The sequence below is a fragment of the Furipterus horrens genome, unplaced genomic scaffold (genome assembly GCF_987537825.1).
Source record: "Furipterus horrens unplaced genomic scaffold, mFurHor1.1.pri manual_scaffold_10, whole genome shotgun sequence".
NCBI classification, from domain to species: Eukaryota; Metazoa; Chordata; class Mammalia; order Chiroptera; family Furipteridae; genus Furipterus; species Furipterus horrens.
Window position 1 is genome coordinate 100,056,733 of NW_028327180.1, and position 21,792 is coordinate 100,078,524.

Sequence of the window (21,792 nt, forward strand, 5' to 3'; positions counted from 1 at the left end):
TGGCCGCCTGTCCCCTAATACAAGCTAACCTCCGGGGGTCAGGACACCCCCGAGTCCGGGTGGAAACTAGCCAGGCACGGCCTAGAAACACTGGTCCCACCGCGCCTGCACGGGGGCCCACGGTTCCCTGTCGCCAGACCCGCGTGGACCTGCTGAGTTAGGGAGGAGGGGAGACTTCTCGCCTCGCGTCTGTGTCGTCTTGCACAAGCAGCAGCTTCCATTATGGTTTTCCCTTCACCCAGGAGGCACTTCAGACTGTATGGTCTCCTCCCCGGTTACAGGAGGCCTGCTGCGCGGTGCGCGTTCACTCCGCCGTCACCACAGCGCAGTCAGCTCCGGGCTCGGGTGTAGCACTGGAGACCTGCACTTCCCAAGCAAAAACGGAGCCGGTGTTGCTTCTCTGTGGCGTTCTGGTTTCTCACTCTTAGTTCAAAGGTGCTACACTGTACCCTGATCTTCCTAATCTGACTGTTGTTTTCTTGGTAATTGTCAGATTTTGCAAGGCCAGGATGTGAGGTGCACGCCAGCACGTTGGTCCGTGTTCATTATTTTTGTTGTTATCTGTACTATGCAGCTGTTTGCTTTAAATTCTCTTCTTGTCTCCGTTTAATATTGCTTGCTATTCTACCCATCTTGATTAGATTTTTGTGGTACATCTTTATGCATATTTTCATTTTCATCCTTTCTCTGTGGCATTGTTGAAGATGTTTCCCTGGTAAAGAGTAACATTGCAGTGAGTTCTGATCTTTAATCCAATCTGAGTATCTCTGGGGTTTGGTGGGAAGGAGTGGGTCTAGCCTGTAGCACTGGCGATCCTGGGAACGCTGCGCACCTCCTCACCGTCTCTTGTCTTCTGTTTCCATCTCTCTTTCTTTGCTGGCTTCCCTTTTCCTGCATTCATGTTGAACAAGTTTCCTTTCTGCTGCTAGTTTGGAACTTACAGATGGTATTTTTATGCTTTTGGTGGTGGTTCTTAAAATTCGAGAACCAGTTATCAGCGCTAACATTTTCTAACAGAGACGTGAAGTGGTCCCTTAACGGCCAGCTGCACACGGGCTCCTGCTCCTGTCGTTGGCCACGGGGTCTGCGGTGCTGAGACTCACGGGGAGGACCCCTGTCAGAGGCGGCGGAGGGCAGGGAGGGCAGGAAGGAGGAGCACACAGGGCGGTTACGAGGGGCAAAGCAGCTGAAGAAATGTTTCGATGGCTTCATCTACCCCTACTGACATCTGACTGGTTTTATCAGATTTTAAACTTAATCACCAACATAGTGAATAAAACTCATAATGAATATACACTCATTTAATACCCAGATACACGTATTTTCATTCTTCTCATTCTTCACACGCAGGCAGCTCGGTGACCCCACCTTAGAAAACGCCGGAACACAGTGGTGCAGGCGGCGGGGTTGCAAACACGCCGAGGTGGGAGTCCCCTGCCGGCGGCTTTATTGGTCAGGAAACCCGTCACAGCGGCCTGGTTCTGAACCCCTTTCACATCCGCTGTCCTTGGGGCTCATCTACAAACCCAGGGAGGAACCTTCACTTCTTCTTCTTACTGAGGGCGGACTTGGACTGGGTCACCACTGTGTCCTCTTTCAGGGGGCTCGGTGTCACGTGCAAGGACAGGGCGTCCACCGGCTCCTTGATCACGGTGATGTTGACCTCGTAGTCTTGTCTGCTGGCCTCTTCCTCCCGCAAGCTGTTCAGCCTAACACGAGAAGCAGACAGAAGGAGGTACTGTTTTTCCTTTGCCGTTTCAAACCAGTGCTTATGCTCTATGTGGGGGAACGCAGTCTAAACCTGGATGTCAGCAGACAGTTTTGTGTGCAGATCTGACCTGTTTCTGTTCACAAAAACTGGGAAGTTTTCATCACTTTGCCTGAACTGAAGTGATGCCATGTCTAGACATTATCTGCAGTGACTTGTGAACCACTTTTCTCTCCGCAACTAGCAGCTAGTAAGTCGCCTTTGAAATGCCTCCCAGTCTTTTCCCGTAAGTCCAGCTAATGCTCCCTTCAGCAGGCCGGCAGGCGTGCGGTGCCCTTTACCGAAGGCAGGCGCTGTACTCTGGCCCCACGTGTCTGCCCAGCACTGAGCCGGGACAGTCACCGAGTGCCAGTCACTGTTCTAGATGCCTAACAAACATGAGCTCACTGAGCCCTCTCCGCAGTCCTATGGGTGTTATCTCCAGCTAACAGATGAGGAAACAGAGGCACGCAGGGGTACCCCTGGCCCAAGGTCACCCACGTGTTCCATGGTGGGGCTGGAATTTGAACCCAGGCTGTCTAGGTCTGCGGGCTGCCTCTCGGCCACTCCGTCACATTGCCTTTTCGTGTGAGCCTCGCGACACAGACATCACTACCATCTGAGACAACGGGAGCAAACAGGCGGCCCACGGGCAGGACCCCTCCTGGTGCCGCAGGTCTCAGTCCCCTGTGAGGACACGCCACCCTGGGGAAGTGGTGTGCGCTTAGTGGAAGCACTTGGTCCTGAAGCTTCCGGCAGCTCCGGAGAGCAGGAGGGAGGGAAAGGGCACTTGGAGCCATGTGGCGGGGGGCGGGGAGTGCTGTTACCTCGCGTCCAGCTTGTCGTCCTCCGTGTCCCTCGCCCTGGCCATGGCTGCGAGCCGTACCCTGTCTTCCCTCACCTGCGCCCGGAGAGTTCCCTCACGTCTGTGTGCCGGGAAGAGCGCATTCACAAAAAACCAATGCACGCGACTGATCCACATGCTGAGCTCCTCGTCCTGCTCATCCTTGGGTCCTTCCTCTTTCTCTAGAAGACAGTTTTGTTTCAGTGAACGCCAAGGCCCTTCTGCAGTAACCCTGGAGCAGGGCTCCCACCCTGCCCCTTCCCGCAGAGGCCCTCGGCCCCGGGCACGTGGGGGCCCTGCCTCTCAGCAGCACCTCGCAGCGGGCCCGGAATGAGGCAGGGTCACGAGGCCGTAGCTACGACTGTCAGCTTTTCCTTCGAGTCTCCTGGTACGTGTACTTTTTTTCTAAATAGCTTAAGTTTTTTGGTTTTCTAAACTTAAAATTTTAGAAAATTTACAACACTTTCCATGTCTCAGGGAAAAAAAAAAGACCTCTTGGCATTTGTATACATTGTCTTTAAAGGCAGTTTTTGCTGAGTTAAAATCCTCTTATTATTTTTTGAATCAAATAAGATAATTATTGACTTGTGAAATAAGTCAAAGAAAGAAAGACAGACATGATATGATGTCACTCATATGTAGAATCTTAACCACCTTAAAAAAAATAGAAAAAGAGATCAGATTTGTGGTGCCCGGAGGCAGGGGTGGGGGTGCAGAATGCATGAAGTGGGTCACAGAGCACAGAACCCCCCCTCCGTGGGGAGGGGTGGGCGGCGTGGTGACCGTTAACCCTGCTGGGCAGTGCGCACGGAAGCCGTTAAGAGCGTAAACCCTAAGAGTTCTCACCGCAAGGAAATGTTTTTCCTTTTGTTTTCTGATGGGTATTAAACACACTGTGGTAACCATTTCACGACATGTGGGAGCCAGGTCACAGCATCGTACACCTTAGACTCACACGGCACTGCACGCTGATCGCGTCTGAACACAGCGGAAAACACACCAGAACAAAACAAACTGTAAGGACCTGCCTTTCAGGCAGACAGCAGAGCTGGGGGCAGCGGTGCCGGCCTGGAGGTGTATGTGCGTCTGTATTTACGATGGCTGTCCACTTTTTATAAACTTTATATAGGTTATAAGCCACAGTTGGTCAAAATTAAAGTTCTACAATGACAATACTTACCATTTTGAGGTAAATGAGTGGTTAGCCCTTTTCCTGGAGATTTAAAATTCATTTTGGAAATTCTGTCTTCACTTTGAGACTTGTTGAACTTGGGCTTTTATGTAAAAAAATTTCATAAAGCAAAATGTTATTTCTGCGTCATAGACTAAAAAGTAATTTCCTACTTTTTAATAATTAGAAAATTGTAACAGGGCCCTTCTCTTTACGCTGACTACTATTAACCTGCATAAAATACTGCTATTCACACTGCTAATGAGATACCAGTTATTGTATCAGCTGCAAGGTGCCCCCCAAGAAGCCGAAGATTTTAAAAAGTGTTTACCGTACAGTTAACTTACATTTGTACACTGATGCTTTAGTCACACCCACACTTCCGTCCCCAGCTAGAATGAACTCCACACCTGGGTACCCAGCCGTGCCACCTGCTGTCCCCGCTTGGATGACATGACCTAATATGTCCAAAACCGATCTCCCCCGCGCCAGCCCTGCCCCCATGGGGAATGGCGACGACTCCTCACACAGCAGGTGCGCGACAGTGGCCGAAGTACAACCACGCGGTGTGCGGGGGCGTGGTGAGAACCCACCTCTGTTGCGTTGGTCCTGCCTGATGGCGACGTGCTGTTGCCGAGGCGCCTGTCGGGTTCCTGGCTCGTTTCCGGACTCAGACTCCTGCTCTGCATGCTCAGAGCAAGCGCAGACCATAGGAGAGTTGGTGGTTTCTGTGGAAACAGACATATATACACACGTGATTTTAATTAAGTAGAACGTACAGTAAGCTACCCCGTAGCATGTCCTACTTGATGAAGCTCAGCATGTCCCCACCTGAACGCAGCGGTCACCCCGCATCGCCTGCGCCCGCGGTGATCCCTCTTCCCCTCCTCAGGTGACCACTCGCTCTCCACCACTACAGGCTACGTGGCACTTCCTAGGAATTCTGTGTAGTTTTACATGATCACAACGGCGTGTGCCCTTTTTGTATGGCTGCCTCCCCCCAGCACAGGTACGCTGGTTCATGCGTGTGGTCACGTGCTGCACCGGTTATTGCCTGGCTGACTCATACACCGCTGTGTGACAACCGTGTGCTTTGTGAGATGCCACGCTGACGACCAGAAGGGAAGCTGGCCCGATGGTGTCTGAGGACAAGCCCTAGGCCAGAGTGTTCGCACTCGGTCACGAGCCGTGGCAGCCCCGTCCGTAAACTCCCCTCCCTCGGAGCAGAGCCCCAGACCCAGACTGCAGCCCATGCCCGGGCGGCCAGGTGCCCTGCAGCAGGCCTGTCTGGCCGCAGGGGGGAACCAGGAGGTGCAGAAGGGAAGCAGGAAGTTTCCGACACACAAGAAGCCCACGGCACAGCCCAGGGCTTCCCCGCGTGAGTCTTCCCTTAGACCACAGTGAGAAGGCTCCTTCCTGTGGGAGCAGCCGTGGGGTCCCCCTGGGCCCCAGCACTCCAGTGTGGCTCCAATGGCTCCAATGGCTCAGAAACCCTGGAAGCCCCGCAACCTGAAACCCCCGCCCCTAACTGGTGTGTCTCAGTTTGTCCCAGCACTGGGGCCATCAGTGTCCTCCTGCCCCGGCCCTGCGCCGCCAGGTCCCCCGGTGAGGCCTCGTGTCTGGTCAGTGAGCAGGACCCCCACAGGGACCCATCCGCGCCTCGCACACATGCAGGAACTGTCCCTTAGCGTCTTCACTCTGGGACACACTGTCCACCCAGGCCGAGACCACATCAGGTGACAGGACATTTCATAACAAGACTCGGGTGTGCTGGGACGCAGCTGCCCAGCGGTTCTGGGCTCCGACCTGCGGTCTCCTGCTGTGGCGAGGAGCCTGCTTCCCGGGCTGGGCCAGGAAGTGCAGGTTCTCTGACTTAAAGAAAAACCAAACATGAAAAGACCACTTAAATGATCCCCTGAAGGGTTACAAAAGCCCAGGACGATTGAGGATGGGGTGACCACCCCAGAGGAAAGCCATTCCTTGCTCTAAATGTAGCATCACGTGTTACCGTATTTGCTGCCACAGAAGCACTTCCAAGTTTGTTTCCCGTGAAGCCATCATTCGGAAAACGTAAACAGGACGTAATCATTTGGTCAGTAACGTAGACGAACGCCAAGCTTAAGAGAGCTTCAAAGAACTCCAGGAAGACGAGCTGAAACAAAGGAAACAGAGCGCCTTACTCATCCTGACACACCCCGGGCTCCAGCGGTGCTTCCTGGCGGGGTTCCTGCCTGTCCTGCGGAGACCCCCGCTCGCTGCGCAGGGGCGCTGGGTGTGCCCCAGGCTGCTGTCAGCCCCGCAGCCCCGCAAAGACCTATTAGGATACATGTTCTCTCGTTAGATTTGTGAGTCCTCTTTTTCCTATTTTGATGGAAACATTTTATATTAGCTAATTGGGGACAATCATTTTTAAAAGTGTTTCCTTTTTTCTTGAACTAGAGAAGTGGCACCTGGGAACCGAGTGTCACATGCGAGAGTTAGCCACTCGGCAGCCATCCCACCACCCCCTCCGTGGTCCCGACACACAGGCCTGCGGAGCAGGTGCACATGGGGCTGGCTGGCTCATCATGTCCACCGGTCCTGAGACTGAACAGGCCCCCCGATTTGACCAGAAGCTGCAGGGCAGCCTCTGCCTGCTTCCAGGGGCAGAGCCTTGCTCCCCGGGAAGAGGCCACATCCCCACAGCCCCACTGCCCCCGGTCGAACAGTCTGCTGAGACCCACCCAGGGACGGGTCTGGCTGGTAAACTGGGACATCTGTGTGCTGCAGGAAATGCCACCAATTCGAGACAAGCATACCTAAGTCACTGGGGGAGGAGAACAGTTAGTGTCTTTGGGTAGATGACGTGTGTACCATGGAACACATACATGCACTGAACTGCGAAGTAAATTACCCATGAACCGGTACGGCGGGTTTATATTCTTTTGATTCTGTTCATTTCCTGACTCCTGAGGTCTTCTTTTTAATATTAATCTCTAGTTTTCTAATACAATCAAGCATGTGTGTGTGCATGTACACACACATATACATATGTACACACATGTGCATATATAGTTTTATGTGTTGGGATTAGAATTCTTTTCAGTCAAATCTAGGTTACTTGGTATCCAAGGAAAAGCGAGGTCTGAGTTGGATCTATACAATTTGTGTCACCTCTTGACAGACCTCAAGTTCAAAGTTGCTGTCCGTTCCGTCGCACATGAAAGGATTGTCCTCTGCTATGACCTCCACAAATTTGGTTGCTGTTAATTCTTTATTTATCATTTTAAAGTCCTGTAAAAGAAACCACCAATCAAACCATGAAGGCCTATACTTACAAACAGCTATATATATTTTTAATGTCAACTTACATCAATAGAGCATTTTAAGAAAATGTACCAGAAATGACTATCTTAAAAAGTGATGACGTGTAAAACGTTCTGTATTAGCATTGGTAGTTACCTCTCTTCTCCAAACCAAATCCTTCAAAATACCAGTAAAGACTGTTTTAGAGGCCTCCACCCAGGACAGAGAGAATGGGAAAGTAGACACTCCAGATGTGAGGGGTCAGCCCAGTTCCTAAGGGGGAAGGGTCTGGGTGGTGGACTCAGCAGAACAGGGACGAAAGCTCAGGGAGGCAGAGGACCTCAGGAGGTAGAGGCGCCCTGGAAGTTGTGCTGCAGGCAGGGCTGGGCGCAGGCGGGCGCCCTAAAAGTCTAGCTGAAGAGCGCAGGGGTGCTCTCTGAGGTCTGACCCAGCGGGCATTGGGCTTGGGAAACACCTGGTCCCCCAAAGTCACGGTGCTGCTGGAACAAGGGTCAGGTGAGAGCGCACCCTGGGACACATCCTACACCTTCTAGGAACTGAAACCAGGCTCATGGCGCCAGGAGTGAGGAGAAACCCTCTCTTGAAAACTGGAACATCCGAGAAAAGGGGTCAGTACCAAGACTTGGCTGCGGAGCAGGGGAGCAGTGGGACGGTCCCCTGGCTTGCGTACCCCACAAATGTATTCTAATCTTTGACAAGTGCCATTTGTCCACGAAGGGCTTCCAACGGGCACAATCCCACATGTGAGTGGACAGGCCAGGTTCACCGTGCATGACAGGGAAAGCCTTGCAACAGCCAGAGACCAAGACCAGAGGGAAGAACGAAGGCCTTCACACACAGAACACCTCAGCTCCCGAAAGCGGTCTGCCCCTGTCAGCATTCAGCTCCTTCGGTTTAGCCCTCATCTTCCCACGAGTATCAACCAGCAGCATCACGAGACAAAAGCCAGTGGTGAGGATGAGGACCTTGTAGGCACGAGATGTTCCTACTCTCTTCCAAAACTGGTAACTTTTTAAAATGCCATTCATCGCCCTCCACCCCGCTCCCTTCGATGGCAGGTCTGCTTCGGTAAAGCCACCAGAGGGCCCAACCACACCGACCCCGTGCGCAGCGCCGTGGCGGGCGCTCCCCGGCTCCAGCCGTCCGCTGCCATAGCCAGTGAGTGACTCTCTTCTGCCAAGAGAGCCCCAGGAAACGTCCAGGGGCTCTGAAAGGTCGTCCCCCACCCTCACCTCTTTCTGCGCAGCACGGCCAGCCTATTTTACCTTCCATCAAAATCAAAACGCCTGTGAGCATCAAGCCAGTGCCGCGCCGAGTGCTTACCTTGAGCATCCAGAGGACGTGTCTCACCTTCGCGGTGAGCTCGTGGGGCGGCGCCGCGCGCGGGCGGCAGTGGGCCACATAGATCTCCCAGCTCGTGTCCACGTACTGCATCGCATACCGCGTCCGCTGCTGCTCACTGAAGAGACGGCCTGAGAACGCCACAGAAGAAAAACATGCCAAAAACGGCCACAAAATCATATTTGGGGAAGACAGTGCTAAAGAGAACCCTATTGTTTTGTATTTACCTTTCACATGGCAGGCATTGGGGTGAATGTTCTCCGCCATCAGTTTTGTAAAACACAAAAACAGGGAGGGGCTCCTATTTCTGTGATTAAAAAGATATGATCATCACTCCTCCCTCCAGCAGGCGGGCCGTGATTCCCCTCCTAGGGGGTGGGGGTGGGCTCGGTAATGGGCTTCTAACCAGAGGAGCGCAGAAAGGGAAAAGCATTGTGGTACGTGTACAGGAGGCACTCCTGGCCGACAACACTGTAACCAAGAGGTCAAGGTTAGCATCTCCAGTAATGAGACGGATCGCCGGCCCAGAGCCTGACAGCGTGGAAGGGAACGGCAGCTCACCTCCTTCATATTCTTCCCCAGACCCATGAGCTCAGTGTAATGACAAGAAAGCATTAGCAGACCAAAGTCGAGGGACATTTTATGGAATAAGTGACCAGTGTTCTTCTAAAGTATCAAGGTAATAAAAGACAAAGTCTTAGAAACTGTCATGGGTTGTAGGGGACTAGATATGACACCTTCACGCAGTGCGGGATCCTGGATTAGGTCCTGAAACAGAAAAGGGGCATCAGTGGGAAAATCGGGGAAACCGTAACCAAGTCTGCAGTTCACTTAAAGGGATGGCAGTCCTGCCAGTGCTTTAATTTTGATAAGTACATCTCGGTTCTGTAAGAAGTGACTCAGGGAAGCAGCGACAGGCATATGTATCAGTTTGGCTCTGAGAGAGACAGGACATTCCGGCCTAAGGGAAAGCTGGTTGTGACTATTTCTGAGTAAGAACCGAGAGCGCTTTGCAGTACTGAAACCTGGTGACTCACGTCTGCAGGGCTCTCACGTGTTTAAGCTGCTATCGCACAGTTCTATGGTTAATGTTCTTGTTTCTAGTCCTTCAGTTCCAGAGGATGTGGCAATCATGATGAATGCCAAGGAAAAGAGGACAAATATTATAACCGCAGTGATGGCTAGCTCTGCCCCCATCCGGACAGCATCCAGAAGCGGTACTTACTGGTATTCTTTGTGATGAATGTGGTAAGCCAACTGCAGGAGATAATTCAGAAATGTTCTCAGAAGTATTTTTGTAAACGGAGAATGAATTTCTTCAACTGGTATGTCATTATTGGCTAAAATTTAAAAATTTAAAGAGAATGCCTAGTATTTTCTAGAACCTTCTGTTTGACTTGCCCCTGGTACACAATTCAAAGATCTGGACATTAGTACACAATTCCGAGAACTGAGTACTTTTCTTCTAGAGAACACTCTGAATTGTATATCCACATCCACTTAAAAATTTAGTCCCACTCGAAAGATCTTTATCTGGTTACTTACTAGAAACTTTCAAGATCCTGTGTCCCAACGTTTTTCACAGTCTTCTGACTCACAATTTAATTAATGCTTATAATTCTAAATGGATGCTAAGCCTATTTCAAACATGTACATTTGAAGTAAGCAGGTATTAATGCTAATATTTTATTTTTCAAGTCAATAACTTGAGGCTTTCAGTCCTCCCTTCCAGAATTTAGCTGAAAGGAGTAAAACCTTCAAAGTTGTTAAATTTATGGGACGAACTGTCTAATTAGAAATCAAGCCCAAGCCCAGGACCACCTACAGCTCTTCTAGGCTGTTCCAAGCCCTCCCTGGCCATCTCTGCTTCTGACCTAACAACTGAGCATGTTTTCACCGCAGATCAGGGCCAGGTGGTGAATACGACGCTGCAGGCTTTGTGGGACCGTCTCTGCCACCACCACTCAGGTCCAGTGTCTATGGGCAGAAGCAGCCACGGACAATATGTTCACAAGTGGGGACGGCTGTGTTCCAATAAAGCTTTATTTGCAAGAACAGGCTGACCCCCTGCTGCAGATGACCTTGGGGTTGCTCCTATGCAATTCGATGGCCTCTGCAAGTGCATCGTAAGCACCTGGAGAAGAAGCCCATGCGGTGACTCCTGCAACACCTCTCCCGGCCTCTGTCCTCACCCCCTCAGCATCTCCTGACTGGTCTCATGGTGATGTCATCACACACTTCTCTTAGAATCAAACCATACGAAGGATCTGGGACACTCACCGCCTAATATCCTGTCCATATCAGCGAGAGTTATTTTATGGTGGTGAAATCTGCAGTCCTTTAGAAACCGCCAGAACTGAAGCTTCGTCATCAGGAAGGTGTTATCCAGGGAGCGGTCACACCCCAGGCTGCTGTAGAAGCTGTAGATTCCTCTTAGTTCTGTGATATTTCTTAAGACAGCATATTCAGCCTGCAAAGAGAAAGCCGTGCACATCTTAACCTCGCCCGGTGAGGACAAAGCAGAAGCAATCAGACGGATCAAGAAGAAGCGGTGCACGTGTACACTGGCATATGCCGCAGCCATAAACACGGAATGAAACCGTGCCGTCAGCAGCGACAGGGGACCCTGGAGGGTACTGTACTGAGCGCAGTGAATTGGACAGAGACAGACAGATGCCAGGTGATTCCACTCGGATGTGGCATCTAAAAAAACAAACCAACAAGCAGAATAGAAACAGACTCACAGATACAGAGAACATTTGAATGGTTGCCACGCTGGGGGCGGTTAAAGGGAGAGACGAAGGGATTAAGAAGGACCAATTGGTGGTCACAGAGTAGTCATGGGAACATAGTCACTGAGATTCTAATGACTATGGTGCCACGTGGGTACTGGATCCATGAGGGTGCTCACTTTGTAAGTTGGGTAAACCTCTAATCCCGGGATTGTACACCTGAAACTAATACAATACTGTATGTTGACTACAATGGAAAAATTAATTATTTTTTTAAATATTTGAGCCTAGAATACAAATTTATAACAGCACAAAAGGCGTTCACCTGCTTCCTCTCCTCTGGCTGGTCTTCCTCAGGGTACGTGCTCAGCAGCAGACGCAGGTCCAGCTCAACATTCGAGCCTAGCACCGAATGGCTTGCACTGCCGTCAAACCTTCTGACAACGTCTAGCAGGTGAAGGCAAATAGAGGGGATAACTGTGAAGAGCAGCGTTAACATTTCTCAGTGTTACGCCAAAGCGTGTCTGCACGGAAGTGTGATACGGGAGTGCTCCAGGCAACCCACTCAGAAGGAGCTGCTCATGGGAAGCCTGTGTTTTCTGAAGCGTTAGGTGTGTTCTGAAGAGTGGATACCATGGGAAATGGAGATTAATCAACTTCCGGCTGACAGGCACCCACTCCCTACCGGCACCAGAAGGTCCTCGGAACTGGCTTCCGAGGGCAGAGTCTGCAGACGGGTCTGGGTCATTTATCAATTCAGCTTCAAGACCTGGAAGCTCCGCTACGCGGTCATTGCAAAACAGGCCAGTATACACACGCCCGTTCTTGAACGTCAGTCGGCCCTGCAGGCAGAAAGGTAGCTCTTGCAGCTTAGGACAAACTTTCTTAGCAAACCACTGGAAAATGTGCATCAAAGTCTTCCTCAAGAGTTTGGAATTTTTTGGTTTAAGGTCTGCACTCAGTCCACACACAGGCTCCTTGACTCATGCCGCTGCATAAATCCTCCTCTCCTCCTCCTCCTCTTCCTCCTGACTCTCCTCTCCTCTCTCCTCTCCTCTCCTCTCCTCCCCTCGCTGTATCTGCTTCACAATCCTGCCCCAACCTGAAGCACCCCGAGGTCACAGAATGTATCTTATTAAACTATGTCAAAATCTCTTGATATTTGTCGAATCCAGGCCAACGGTCCATGTGACTCAGGTGGGCAAAGGACCCAGTTCAGCTCAGTGAGGACGTCCGTGGAAAGCTGCTTGAAAAAGAGCCTCTGCTCCTCCTTTACTTAGTGTGGGATGCGGATGTGAAGGCAGGAACCACGCGAAGCAGGGGCAGCGTGAGGGCGAGGCCCACGTGCAGGAGACGTCGTGGACAGACCGAGGAGAAACCCTGACCCCACTGACGGGCTCAGTCAAACCAACACGGAAGCCCACACTGTTTTTGTGACTCACAGAAGGGTGAGCTAGAGTTTCTATTACTTCCAACTGAAACCGCCCTAACACACCCCCCCAAACACACACATAACACAAACTAATTAAAAAACCTCTAAATATACAGAAAATTGATGATTTATTGGTACTAATTTTAAAATTCATGTAACCCTCTTAACAAAAGAGTAAGTTATCCAACACAAAACAAGCAACGCCCTGTCCTACATAGAGAACGGCACACCTTTTACTGTATCTCAGGTGCTTCCCAGAACCTCCCAGGCGGGCCCTTCACAGGCCTGTACTCACCATGCCATGCTTTTTATTGAGGACCCATTCTCCCTCATACATGGCTCCACTGGCATAGAAAAATGTCCCGTGGCCATGACGATACCCATCCACAAAGTCGCCTCTGTACTGATTCCTCAAAGGGTACTGAGAACGGGGCACTCTCTTCAGAAACCACGTGTGTGTCCCGAAACCATTCTGAAAAGAAAGGAAATTTCCATGAGAAATGCTGAAGATATTTCCTCTCTTCACTTGAGTCTCCTGACAGTTCTGGAGTAAACACCACAACCCATCGGAAGGGGCACACAACTTGGACTTTGGGGTCACACAGCATTGGGCCCAGTCTCAGCTCAGCTCCATACTAGCCAGTCTCCTGACCTCAGGCAAATCCCTGAAGCCTCTGTCCTTCATCTACAAAACAGAAACGCCGCCTGCCCCTGCGCGGGGTGGCCACAGAGACTGAGGACGGTGCATAAAGAGCCTAGCTTGAGTCTCTAAACTCGTCAGCGCAGGCATTTCAGGTTGCCAGTTATGACCGCCCCAAATCCCGTCTGCCCGGCGGGTGCGCAGAGCGGTGGCCTCGGGGCGTGTCTGGCGACAACCAGCCGCGGGGTACCTGCACGCCCCTGTCCCACCGACCGCTGTACTCCTCGTTGGCCGTCAGCCACCTCATCGTGCCTTCCCCGTGGCGCATGCTGTTTTCCCACTGACCTGCGTAGACGTTCCCAGATTGATAACTAGGACCAAAAGGAATTCAAAACAATCAGTGACCTCACACACACTGTTTACCTCTAAGACTTTCTCCTAAACGTCCTCCCTGAACTCTCATGAAGAAATCCAACCCTCCTGCCCACAGAATCTGCCCTGCAGTTAAAGCCAGCGGATGGGTGTGTGGTTGGTAGAAATCATCATCTTAGGAGGTATAATAAATCACTGTCAAACTTTCTGGTCATTTAATAAGGGGACAGAGTGGGTAAGAGCAGGGATTTTAAGTCTTTACAAATAATCCCCTGTAGTACTATAATTAATGTTTTGCCCCCCAAATGGTTTGACTCTATCAGCTCCGTCTTAAAAATCAAGCGAGCATGTTGGCATTCTTCAGAAAATGTAAAACTGATCACGGAAATACAGGAGAAACACCGGGGATGGAGGAAGGCAGTTTCTATGTCGAGTAAAATAAAACAGTGTGATTAGACATCACTGGGTAATATGGTGCTTGTCTAAACTTCCTGTCGAATAACTTCATTACCATGGAGGTTAATGTAAGTATTCCCCCTGCTCAGATAGCAGCTATGTTCTCCGTGACCGCTCACCTACCTTCACACACCCTCAGGGACACCACGAGGGCCGCGCACACCTCTGCCCCCACCCCCGGCAGGCAGCAGGGGTACCTACCGTCTCATCCCCCAGCCCTTCCTGATGTTGTGAACCCAGTTCCCGTCGTAGGAAGAGGTACCCTCTTCATTGTAATAAATGGTGCCCTAAAAGAAATAGAATTTTTTAAAAATCAAGCCTCATAAAACAAATCCTGTCTTATAGGTAAAGTACATGAAATTAAGGGGCCTAAACGATGCAGAAGTCAAACATCCCACTTAGGCAAGACAGGTGATCTGTGTGACGTTTCTGTTTTGCAATCAAGAACATGGGGAAGGACCCGCCACGGGGGGATGGGATCACCTCACAAATCAATTACTCCTTAATGACCAAGTGCCACATGAGGGCAGGGGTACTTGGCTACATTCATCACATTCAGTATATTCATTGTATTTGTAACCAGCAAGCAAGTAAGTACCTAAAGAAACCCTGCTTTGTTGTCACACCTTCCAGAGAACGGAAGGGCACTGTCATAGGTGCCCAAACCATTCCTCTCTCACCCATTTGGTCATCTGACTTTACTGTCTCCCAATATAAGTGACGGCGGCATAACCCTCTGCGATGACTCCTCTGAAGGATGGGCCACTGTCTGGGTATTTGGATCTGTGCTGAATGGCCTCAGATTATTCATTTATTGAGAGAGAGAGAGAGAGAGAGAGAGAGAGAGAGAGCATGTGTGTGTGTGTGTGTGTGTGTGAGAGAGAGAGAGAGACAGATTGTTCTATCTCCCTCCTCATTATCAGGCTAATTTGTTCCTTCCTGCAGCCACCCAGGTGCCACTGGTGAGCGCTCACCGTCCCAGCCCTGAACTGCGCTGCCACGAGCTAAAATGAAACAAAACAAACAGAATACATGACCTGAACAGTCTTGAGCTGAGTCAAGTGAGGACTATAACAGTAGGCTTCTCCTTTTCTGAAAACACTGCCACGGTACTTTCCCACCCCACACCGAAGCAAACAGTAGCACCAAACACCACCACCTCGCTTAAAAGTGAACAGAGCCTCCACCGCTGGGGAGAACGGTGATGGTGTAGCGGCCGTGGGAAACAGACTGGGGCTTCTGGAAAATGTTACACGTCGCGTTACCGTGCGACCTGGGGACTCCACTCCGGGATGTACACCCGACAGATGAGCAGACAAGTCCACAGCGCACCCTTGCACGCGTTCACAGTGGAACTGCTGACAGTAGCCCGAAGACGGAACAGCCCAAACTCCCAGCGACGGGGTGGACGGGTAATAAAGTGCGGTCTACTCGTACCGGGCAGTACCTACAACACGGATGAACCTGAAAGGCATGGTGCTCAGGGCAGAAACCAGACACAACGGGTCATATAGTATATGATTCTGTTTCGTATGAAATGTCTAGAATGAAGTAAACACACAGAGACAGAAAGCAGATAGTTGTGACTTGGGGGGAGGGCGTTGAGGAGTAACTACCTAATGGGTATGGGGTTTATTTGGACGGATGAAATGTGGAGGGACAGGACAGAGGCTGTGTCTGCACAACATTAAGGAAGTATTGATACTCCGGGACACTGAATTGCTCGCTCTAAAATGGTTAATTTCAGCCCTGGCTGGTGTGGCTCAGAGGACTGAGCACCAGCCCGCGAACCAAAAGGTCGCTGGTCCAATTCCCAGTCAGGGCACAGGCCTGGGTTGTGGGCCAGGTCCCCAGTTGGGGGCGAGTGAGAGGCAACCACACATGGATGTTTCTCTCCCTCTCTTTCTCCCTCCCTTCCCCTCTCTCTAAAAATAAATATTAAAATAAAAATAAAAACAATAAAAATAAAATGGTTAATTTCACAAGGCATGAATTTCATGAGACATGAACTTCACCTCAGTAAACCAAAGGCGGGTGCACCTGCACAGCCCCCACCACCCGCCCTCACGCGTGGGCACCGTGCACACGCGGCCGCCCCATGGCTGCCTCGCCCACCTTCCCGTGTCTCTTGCCCCAGCACCAGTGGCCGATGTAGGACACAGGCCGCGTGCCGCACTGGAACACACCAAATCCGTTCCTCATGCCATTGGCCACTTCTCCACAGTAGGTGCTGCCATCCGGCCACGTGTACACGCCACGGTTCATGGGGACGTTCTTCACAAAGTCCCCCTGAGGCAGGATGGCGGAAGAGGGAGAGAGAGAGAAGGCCGCTCAGCCTGTGGGATGTGAGGCGCGTCCCCAACTGCGGATGCCACGCCTGCCTCTGCTCCCGTGGAGGACCTGACCGTCCTCCCAGTTGCCACCCCGTCCCTCCTTCCCCACTCATCCCGCCCTCTCTCCGCTGGCCCCACCACGGGGCGGAAGGCCAGGCAGAAAAGTGGACCTGGGAGGCGGTGTGCACTCTGAGTGCCACACAGCAGGCAGGTGACGCCCTGGCCTTGGGAACTCTGGAGCCTCGGAACCCACCCATGGGAGACTGAGCGTGGGAGCTGAGATCTGTGCTCTCTCCCTAGCAATGGCCTTAAAATACATGTTGCCCTCAACCCCGCGGGACGGGTTCGTGAAGCCCACAGGGTGGATACGGTTGGATCTCTGCAAAGTGCAGGTACAGGAGATGGTGCATAATAACCTGTTTGTGAAGAGGGGAGACCCAGTGCATGCAGAGCACACACAGAACCCTCTGGAATGTACAAAGGACACCGCTAGCAACAACTCCGCAGGGCCCCGGGCCGTGACGACTTCCTTTTCCCCTGGATGCTTTGGCTCTGTGGATTTCTTTAACCCCCGTGCTGAAGTACCTTTGTGAAGGCTGTATGTTTAATTGTGGGAACCTGACCATTGAATCTCATGACTGCAGTTTAGAAAGATCGCATAGTAGGTGCTTTACCTCATATTTCAGTCCATCGGCCCAAATGTAAGTCCCTTGGCCATGCATGAGTCCCTTTGAAAACATACCCTTCAAAACAGAACAACGACAAACCCTCAGAATCGGTCACGGGCTTCACAGGACAGCGGCCGCCGATGGCATCCACCCCCACCCCCCCTTCATCCGCACCAGGTGCCAGTCTCTGCCTTCAGCAACGGCGGCACCACTCTGGCACCCATCCTGTTCCAAAAAGGATCTGAGGGGTCCCTGCGACTTACACCAGGCAGCCCTGCGCAGTCAGATGTTAAACAGGGGCCTGAACTCAATCTGGGTCTGCATTTTTGAAAGTTTTTATGAGAAACTTAACATGTGTTAAGGGGGGAATCGGGCTGCTAAAACTCGTATCTATGGCCTCAACCACAAAGAGTTGTGCTCCTATAATAATCATGTATTTTCCTGATAGTCTGAATGAATGCGGCATTATTAATAAGGACAAAAAATGAGAACACCCCAAAAGTGTCCAACAACTGGGGCATGATTGTGAATATTAAGTTAGAACACTATGCAATATTAAAATAATTATTATGGAGGAGGGAATGGGGAGTAATGCTTAATAGCTCCCCACTTTGGAATGATGAAAAAGTTCTGGAATCCAATAGAAGTGAATGTTGTACAACCTGGTACAAACTAATGGCACTGAGCCACAGACTGACAAACGGTTGAAAGGATAAAGATAAATTCTATGTTATATATATTTATCACAATAAAAAGTTACAAAACCATGTAACAATACAAAGAAGGATTCATAAGTCAAAAAAGATCTAAGGTGTTACCTACAAAATGAATCTGCCCAGGTAAAAATACTGATATATCCATTCAAGGAATGAAAGGAACAGAGCAAATTAAAAACATTTGTGGCTCTGACCAGTGTGGTCAGTGGGCGGGGCATCGTACCACAAACCGAAGGGTCTCAGGTTTGAGTCCCGGCCGGTGCGCGTGCCTGGGTTGCAGGTTCGGCCTGAGTGCATGTGAGATGCAACCGATTAACGCTTCTCTCCCCCTTTCTCCCTCCCTTCCCCTCTCTCTAAAAATAAATAAATAAAACCTTAAAATAAAAATTTATAGTGAAAAGATGATGATCCTCTCCGTTACTTACTGTAGTGACCTTCATGTTGTTCGTACAATAAGGAAAAATCAGTAAAAGAACAAAAATCTAAAATGACCACTTCAGTTGCACTAAGCCATGCTTTTACCTTAACATATGTCATCAGGGCTCAAAAGAAAATCAGCATTAAGTACCTCCAGGGTTTTGAAGAACCAACAGATGTGTCTGAAGACGCAAACCCATGCCCAGGACCCCGCGCCCTCCTCCCCGCCCATTCCCCGGAGGGTAACTCACACGGTAGGTCCCACCTCCTTGGAAGACCGCAAAGCCTTCTCCCTCATACAAGCCTCGGACTTTTCCCCCTTCGTAGCTACGGAGAAAGAAAACCCAAGGTCGCGACTGATGGAAACCTAAGTGACTACAGGTTAAGATACGTAATTAACACCCATGAAGGAGCACATCTCCCATTCATTCACGTAACAAACAGTCCCCGAGGGCCAGCATCTGCCTGTCCCCTCCTCAGTGCAAGAGCTGTGAGCTGTGACCAATCAGAAAGTTCCTGCCTTGGGAGCTTTCAGTTCACTGAGGAGAGACAGGCAACACATGGGAAACAAGTAAGAGAAATTCCTGGTCATGTTCAGTTTCTGTGAAAGACGTGATCGGGAGGAGGCTGCTGTTTACAGACAGGCAGGGTGGGGGCCTCTCTGAGGACACACGAGTTGTACCAAGAGCTAAAGGACCTGGAACAAACATCGCGAGAAGAACCCTGGGAAGAGGATCCCAGGAAGAGGGACAGCAAATGCAAAGGCCCGGAGGCAGAAAGGAGCCTGAGAGCTCAAGCTCAGGAAAAACAGAGAGGGAGCAGCACCGCGGGAGCACACGGAGTGGGGGAGATGCCCAGAGGGGAATGATGGGGGAGAGACTGGCTGGGGCGGCGGGGCCTGGGGCAGACCCTATTCCCATTTAAAACCCTTCTGTAGTGCTGGACTCAGGGCTGGCACACAGCAGCTAACTCATAAGTGGCTACTGATACCAAACTATAAATCTTGACTGAGCCCCTACTAGGTCCAAGGTCTGACCTTTGAATTTCTGGTGTATCTCTGCTACGAAGGCATTTTCAGCCTGGAAGAGAAGTTGAGCCCATAAGTAACTTACAGTGATTCATATAACAGAAAGTAAAATATACGACATATACAGTCAAACATAATGGACAGTGATAAGTACGATAAGCTTTGAGGGAAGTTGCTTCCTACTGGGAAGAATGGAGAAGGTTGGGCCTTGAAAAGGGGGTGGGATCTGGTCATTCAGAAATGAGGGACAAACATTCCGTGAAGGGCGATCTTTGTAAGCCAAGATAAAAATAAACGGGATTGTGGGGAAAAGTCTCGCTGGGCTCTTGTGTTTGGGAGGGAGACACTGACGATGGAAAGAAACCACGAGTTTTTAGGAGGCGGGTGGTAGCCAGCTTCCAAAGAGCTCCCAGAGGCTGTCACCTCCATCGTTTATGTCCTCATGGAGTCCCCCCACCCTGCACCACACACACACACACACTGAACGGGGCTGACCTGTGTGACAACTACAATGCTGCAGAAATGACAGAGTGACATCTGAGATTAAGTCATAAGACACTGTGGCTTCTGCCCTTGCTCTCTGGAATCGCTCTCTGGGGAAGCTAGCTGCCATATCGTGAGGACACTCATGTGGCCCTACGTGGGGAGCCCACGTGACGAGGAGCCGAGGCCAGGCCTCCGGCCCACCGTCATGCAGAGCCACTCCGAAAGCAGTGTCCAGCCTGCCACGCCCACGGATGACGGCGGCCCTGGGTGGCATCTTGATGGAAGCTTGTGAGATCCTAACCCAACCCGATCCAGCTAAGGTGCTCCCAGGCTCCTGACCCCTATAGCCTGTGTGAGTTGATAGTTTTTGATTTCCCTGTTTTAGAGTGAATTGTTACAGACAGATAACTGATACAGGGAGTGATGTAAACAGGAAGGTCACTATTCAGAAGGCCAGAGAAGAGGGGCTAGAAGCAGGAAGTCTTTAGGAAGCGAGCCCAGTAGCCCAGTGAAGAGGCCATGAGTCTGTGCACAGAGAAAGGCACTCACAAGACAACAGGGAAAGAGGTAGGACAGGCACAGGGAAAGGGGAGGGCAGTTCTCCGACCTCAAGCCTGGAGCGACAAGAAAACGGTGGTGCCCTTACACAATAGGGGCCCAGGAGATGCCAGCATCTGGGAGAGAAACCACCCCATTCCAAGGGACCTTCTAAGGTGCGTGTTCTCTCATGCTCCCCAGTTCAGATCCTGAGGCTCAGAAAGGCTCAGTGACGGGGGTGATGCAGAGCTGACTCACATCCAGCCCATCTTGTTTCAAGCGAGCCCAGTAGCCCAGTGAAGAGGCCATGAGTCTGTGCACAGAGAAAGGCACTCACAAGACAACAGGGAAAGAGGTAGGACAGGCACAGGGAAAGGGGAGGGCAGTTCTCCGACCTCAAGCCTGGAGCGACAAGAAAACGGTGGTGCCCTTACACAATAGGGGCCCAGGAGATGCCAGCATCTGGGAGAGAAACCACCCCATTCCAAGGGACCTTCTAAGGTGCGTGTTCTCTCATGCTCCCCAGTTCAGATCCTGAGGCTCAGAAAGGCTCAGTGACGGGGGTGATGCAGAGCTGACTCACATCCAGCCCATCTTGTTTCAAGCGTGGTCCTTGCTTTTGGACATGGGGTGTGTGAAGCCCAGTGGACGGTGCACAGTAAGGGGTTAAACATGTGAACCTGAAGCTCTAGGAGAAAAGCCAGTGCTGACACCAAAGATGCTCACAGAGAGGCCTCTGTAACAGGGGACAGAGCATAACAGTGGCAGGAAAGGCAGCACAGATGAGACCGCCCATGACAATCACCTTTCGACAATGAGATTGGTGAGACCGGGCTCCTCACAGTGCGTGGCATCTTCGTCCGGCCGAGGGCTGCCTGTGGACCCCCTTTTGGATTGCAGTTCACTGAACTGCGCTTCCAACGTGGGGACAGTACTTGGGGACCTTTCTTGTTGAGTAGAATTGCCATCTTGTTTGGAAACCTCTGGATTATCAGAGAGAGATGAGGGAGAGCGAGCAGACTTATCCACTTTTTTGTCTTTTTTCTTTTCTTTCACCATTTCCTTTAGAAGACCTGAAGTCTACTTTCTGTATTTAAGTATTAAGTGATTTCTTTGGTTGAGAGCTGTTTCTTTCAAAGCACTGATGAGTTTTATCTGAAAAATAAAAATGGTCTCTAAATACTTGAGGGCTTCGCTTATTATTAAAGTTTTAGCTTTACAACCCAATGTAATTATCATTCTTCCAAAGCCTGAAAAATGACAAGTAGCAGGTATCACCACTTTATACAAATACTAGCTTCCGTATTACATTGGGTGTCCCTGTGACTTTAAAACTTGGGACCACTGTTTACCGTTTGTTTCCCCATCGTGTCCCAGTTAGAAGGGTGACCCTGCCTCTGGACAACGGCTACCAAAGCCTGATGGTCTGGCATGTGGTCGGTCCACCTTTCAAAGCCCGTCCTGCTACGACAGCACAGCACAGTGCTCAAAGCTGGACTCAGGCTCCCCAGTCCCCTGACCGGCTGTGTGTTCTTTAGCAAGTCACTCAATGTCCTTCTGCTTCAGG

At 50.8% G+C, this 21,792-nt stretch overlaps 1 protein-coding gene across 1 annotated transcript; it reads right to left on the minus strand.

The window, feature by feature from the left end:
- Window positions 1-1,446: 1,446 nt before the first annotated feature.
- LOC150001054 (radial spoke head 10 homolog B-like) lies at window positions 1,447-21,361 on the minus strand. The gene is made up of 19 exons (XM_090289875.1): window positions 21,031-21,361; window positions 18,427-18,502; window positions 17,049-17,117; window positions 16,157-16,330; window positions 14,243-14,328; window positions 13,464-13,584; window positions 12,869-13,045; window positions 11,827-11,983; window positions 11,467-11,588; window positions 10,690-10,879; window positions 9,635-9,749; window positions 8,637-8,716; window positions 8,392-8,540; window positions 6,928-7,035; window positions 5,771-5,914; window positions 4,356-4,490; window positions 3,772-3,865; window positions 2,575-2,773; window positions 1,447-1,709 (listed from the first exon to the last, which is right to left on the minus strand). The coding sequence occupies exons 1-19, from the start codon at window positions 21,282-21,284 to the stop codon at window positions 1,541-1,543; spliced, it is 2,619 nt and encodes an 872-aa protein (XP_090146001.1). The 5' UTR covers window positions 21,285-21,361; the 3' UTR covers window positions 1,447-1,540.
- Between the last annotated feature and the right edge of the window lie 431 nt (window positions 21,362-21,792).

Bases quoted from the DNA above. Each gene is read 5' to 3' on its own strand.
- LOC150001054 (XM_090289875.1), bottom strand. From the start codon at position 21,284: ATGGTGAAAGAAAAGAAAAAAGACAAAAAAGTGGATAAGTCTGCTCGC. The intron at 13,046-13,463 runs GTACCCCGCGGC...CTTTCTTTTCAG, and splicing joins GGTGGGACAGGGGCGTGCAG to AATGGTTTCGGGACACACAC. The intron at 10,880-11,466 runs GTGAACGCCTTT...TTCTCTTTGCAG, and splicing joins AGCCAGAGGAGAGGAAGCAG to GCTGAATATGCTGTCTTAAG.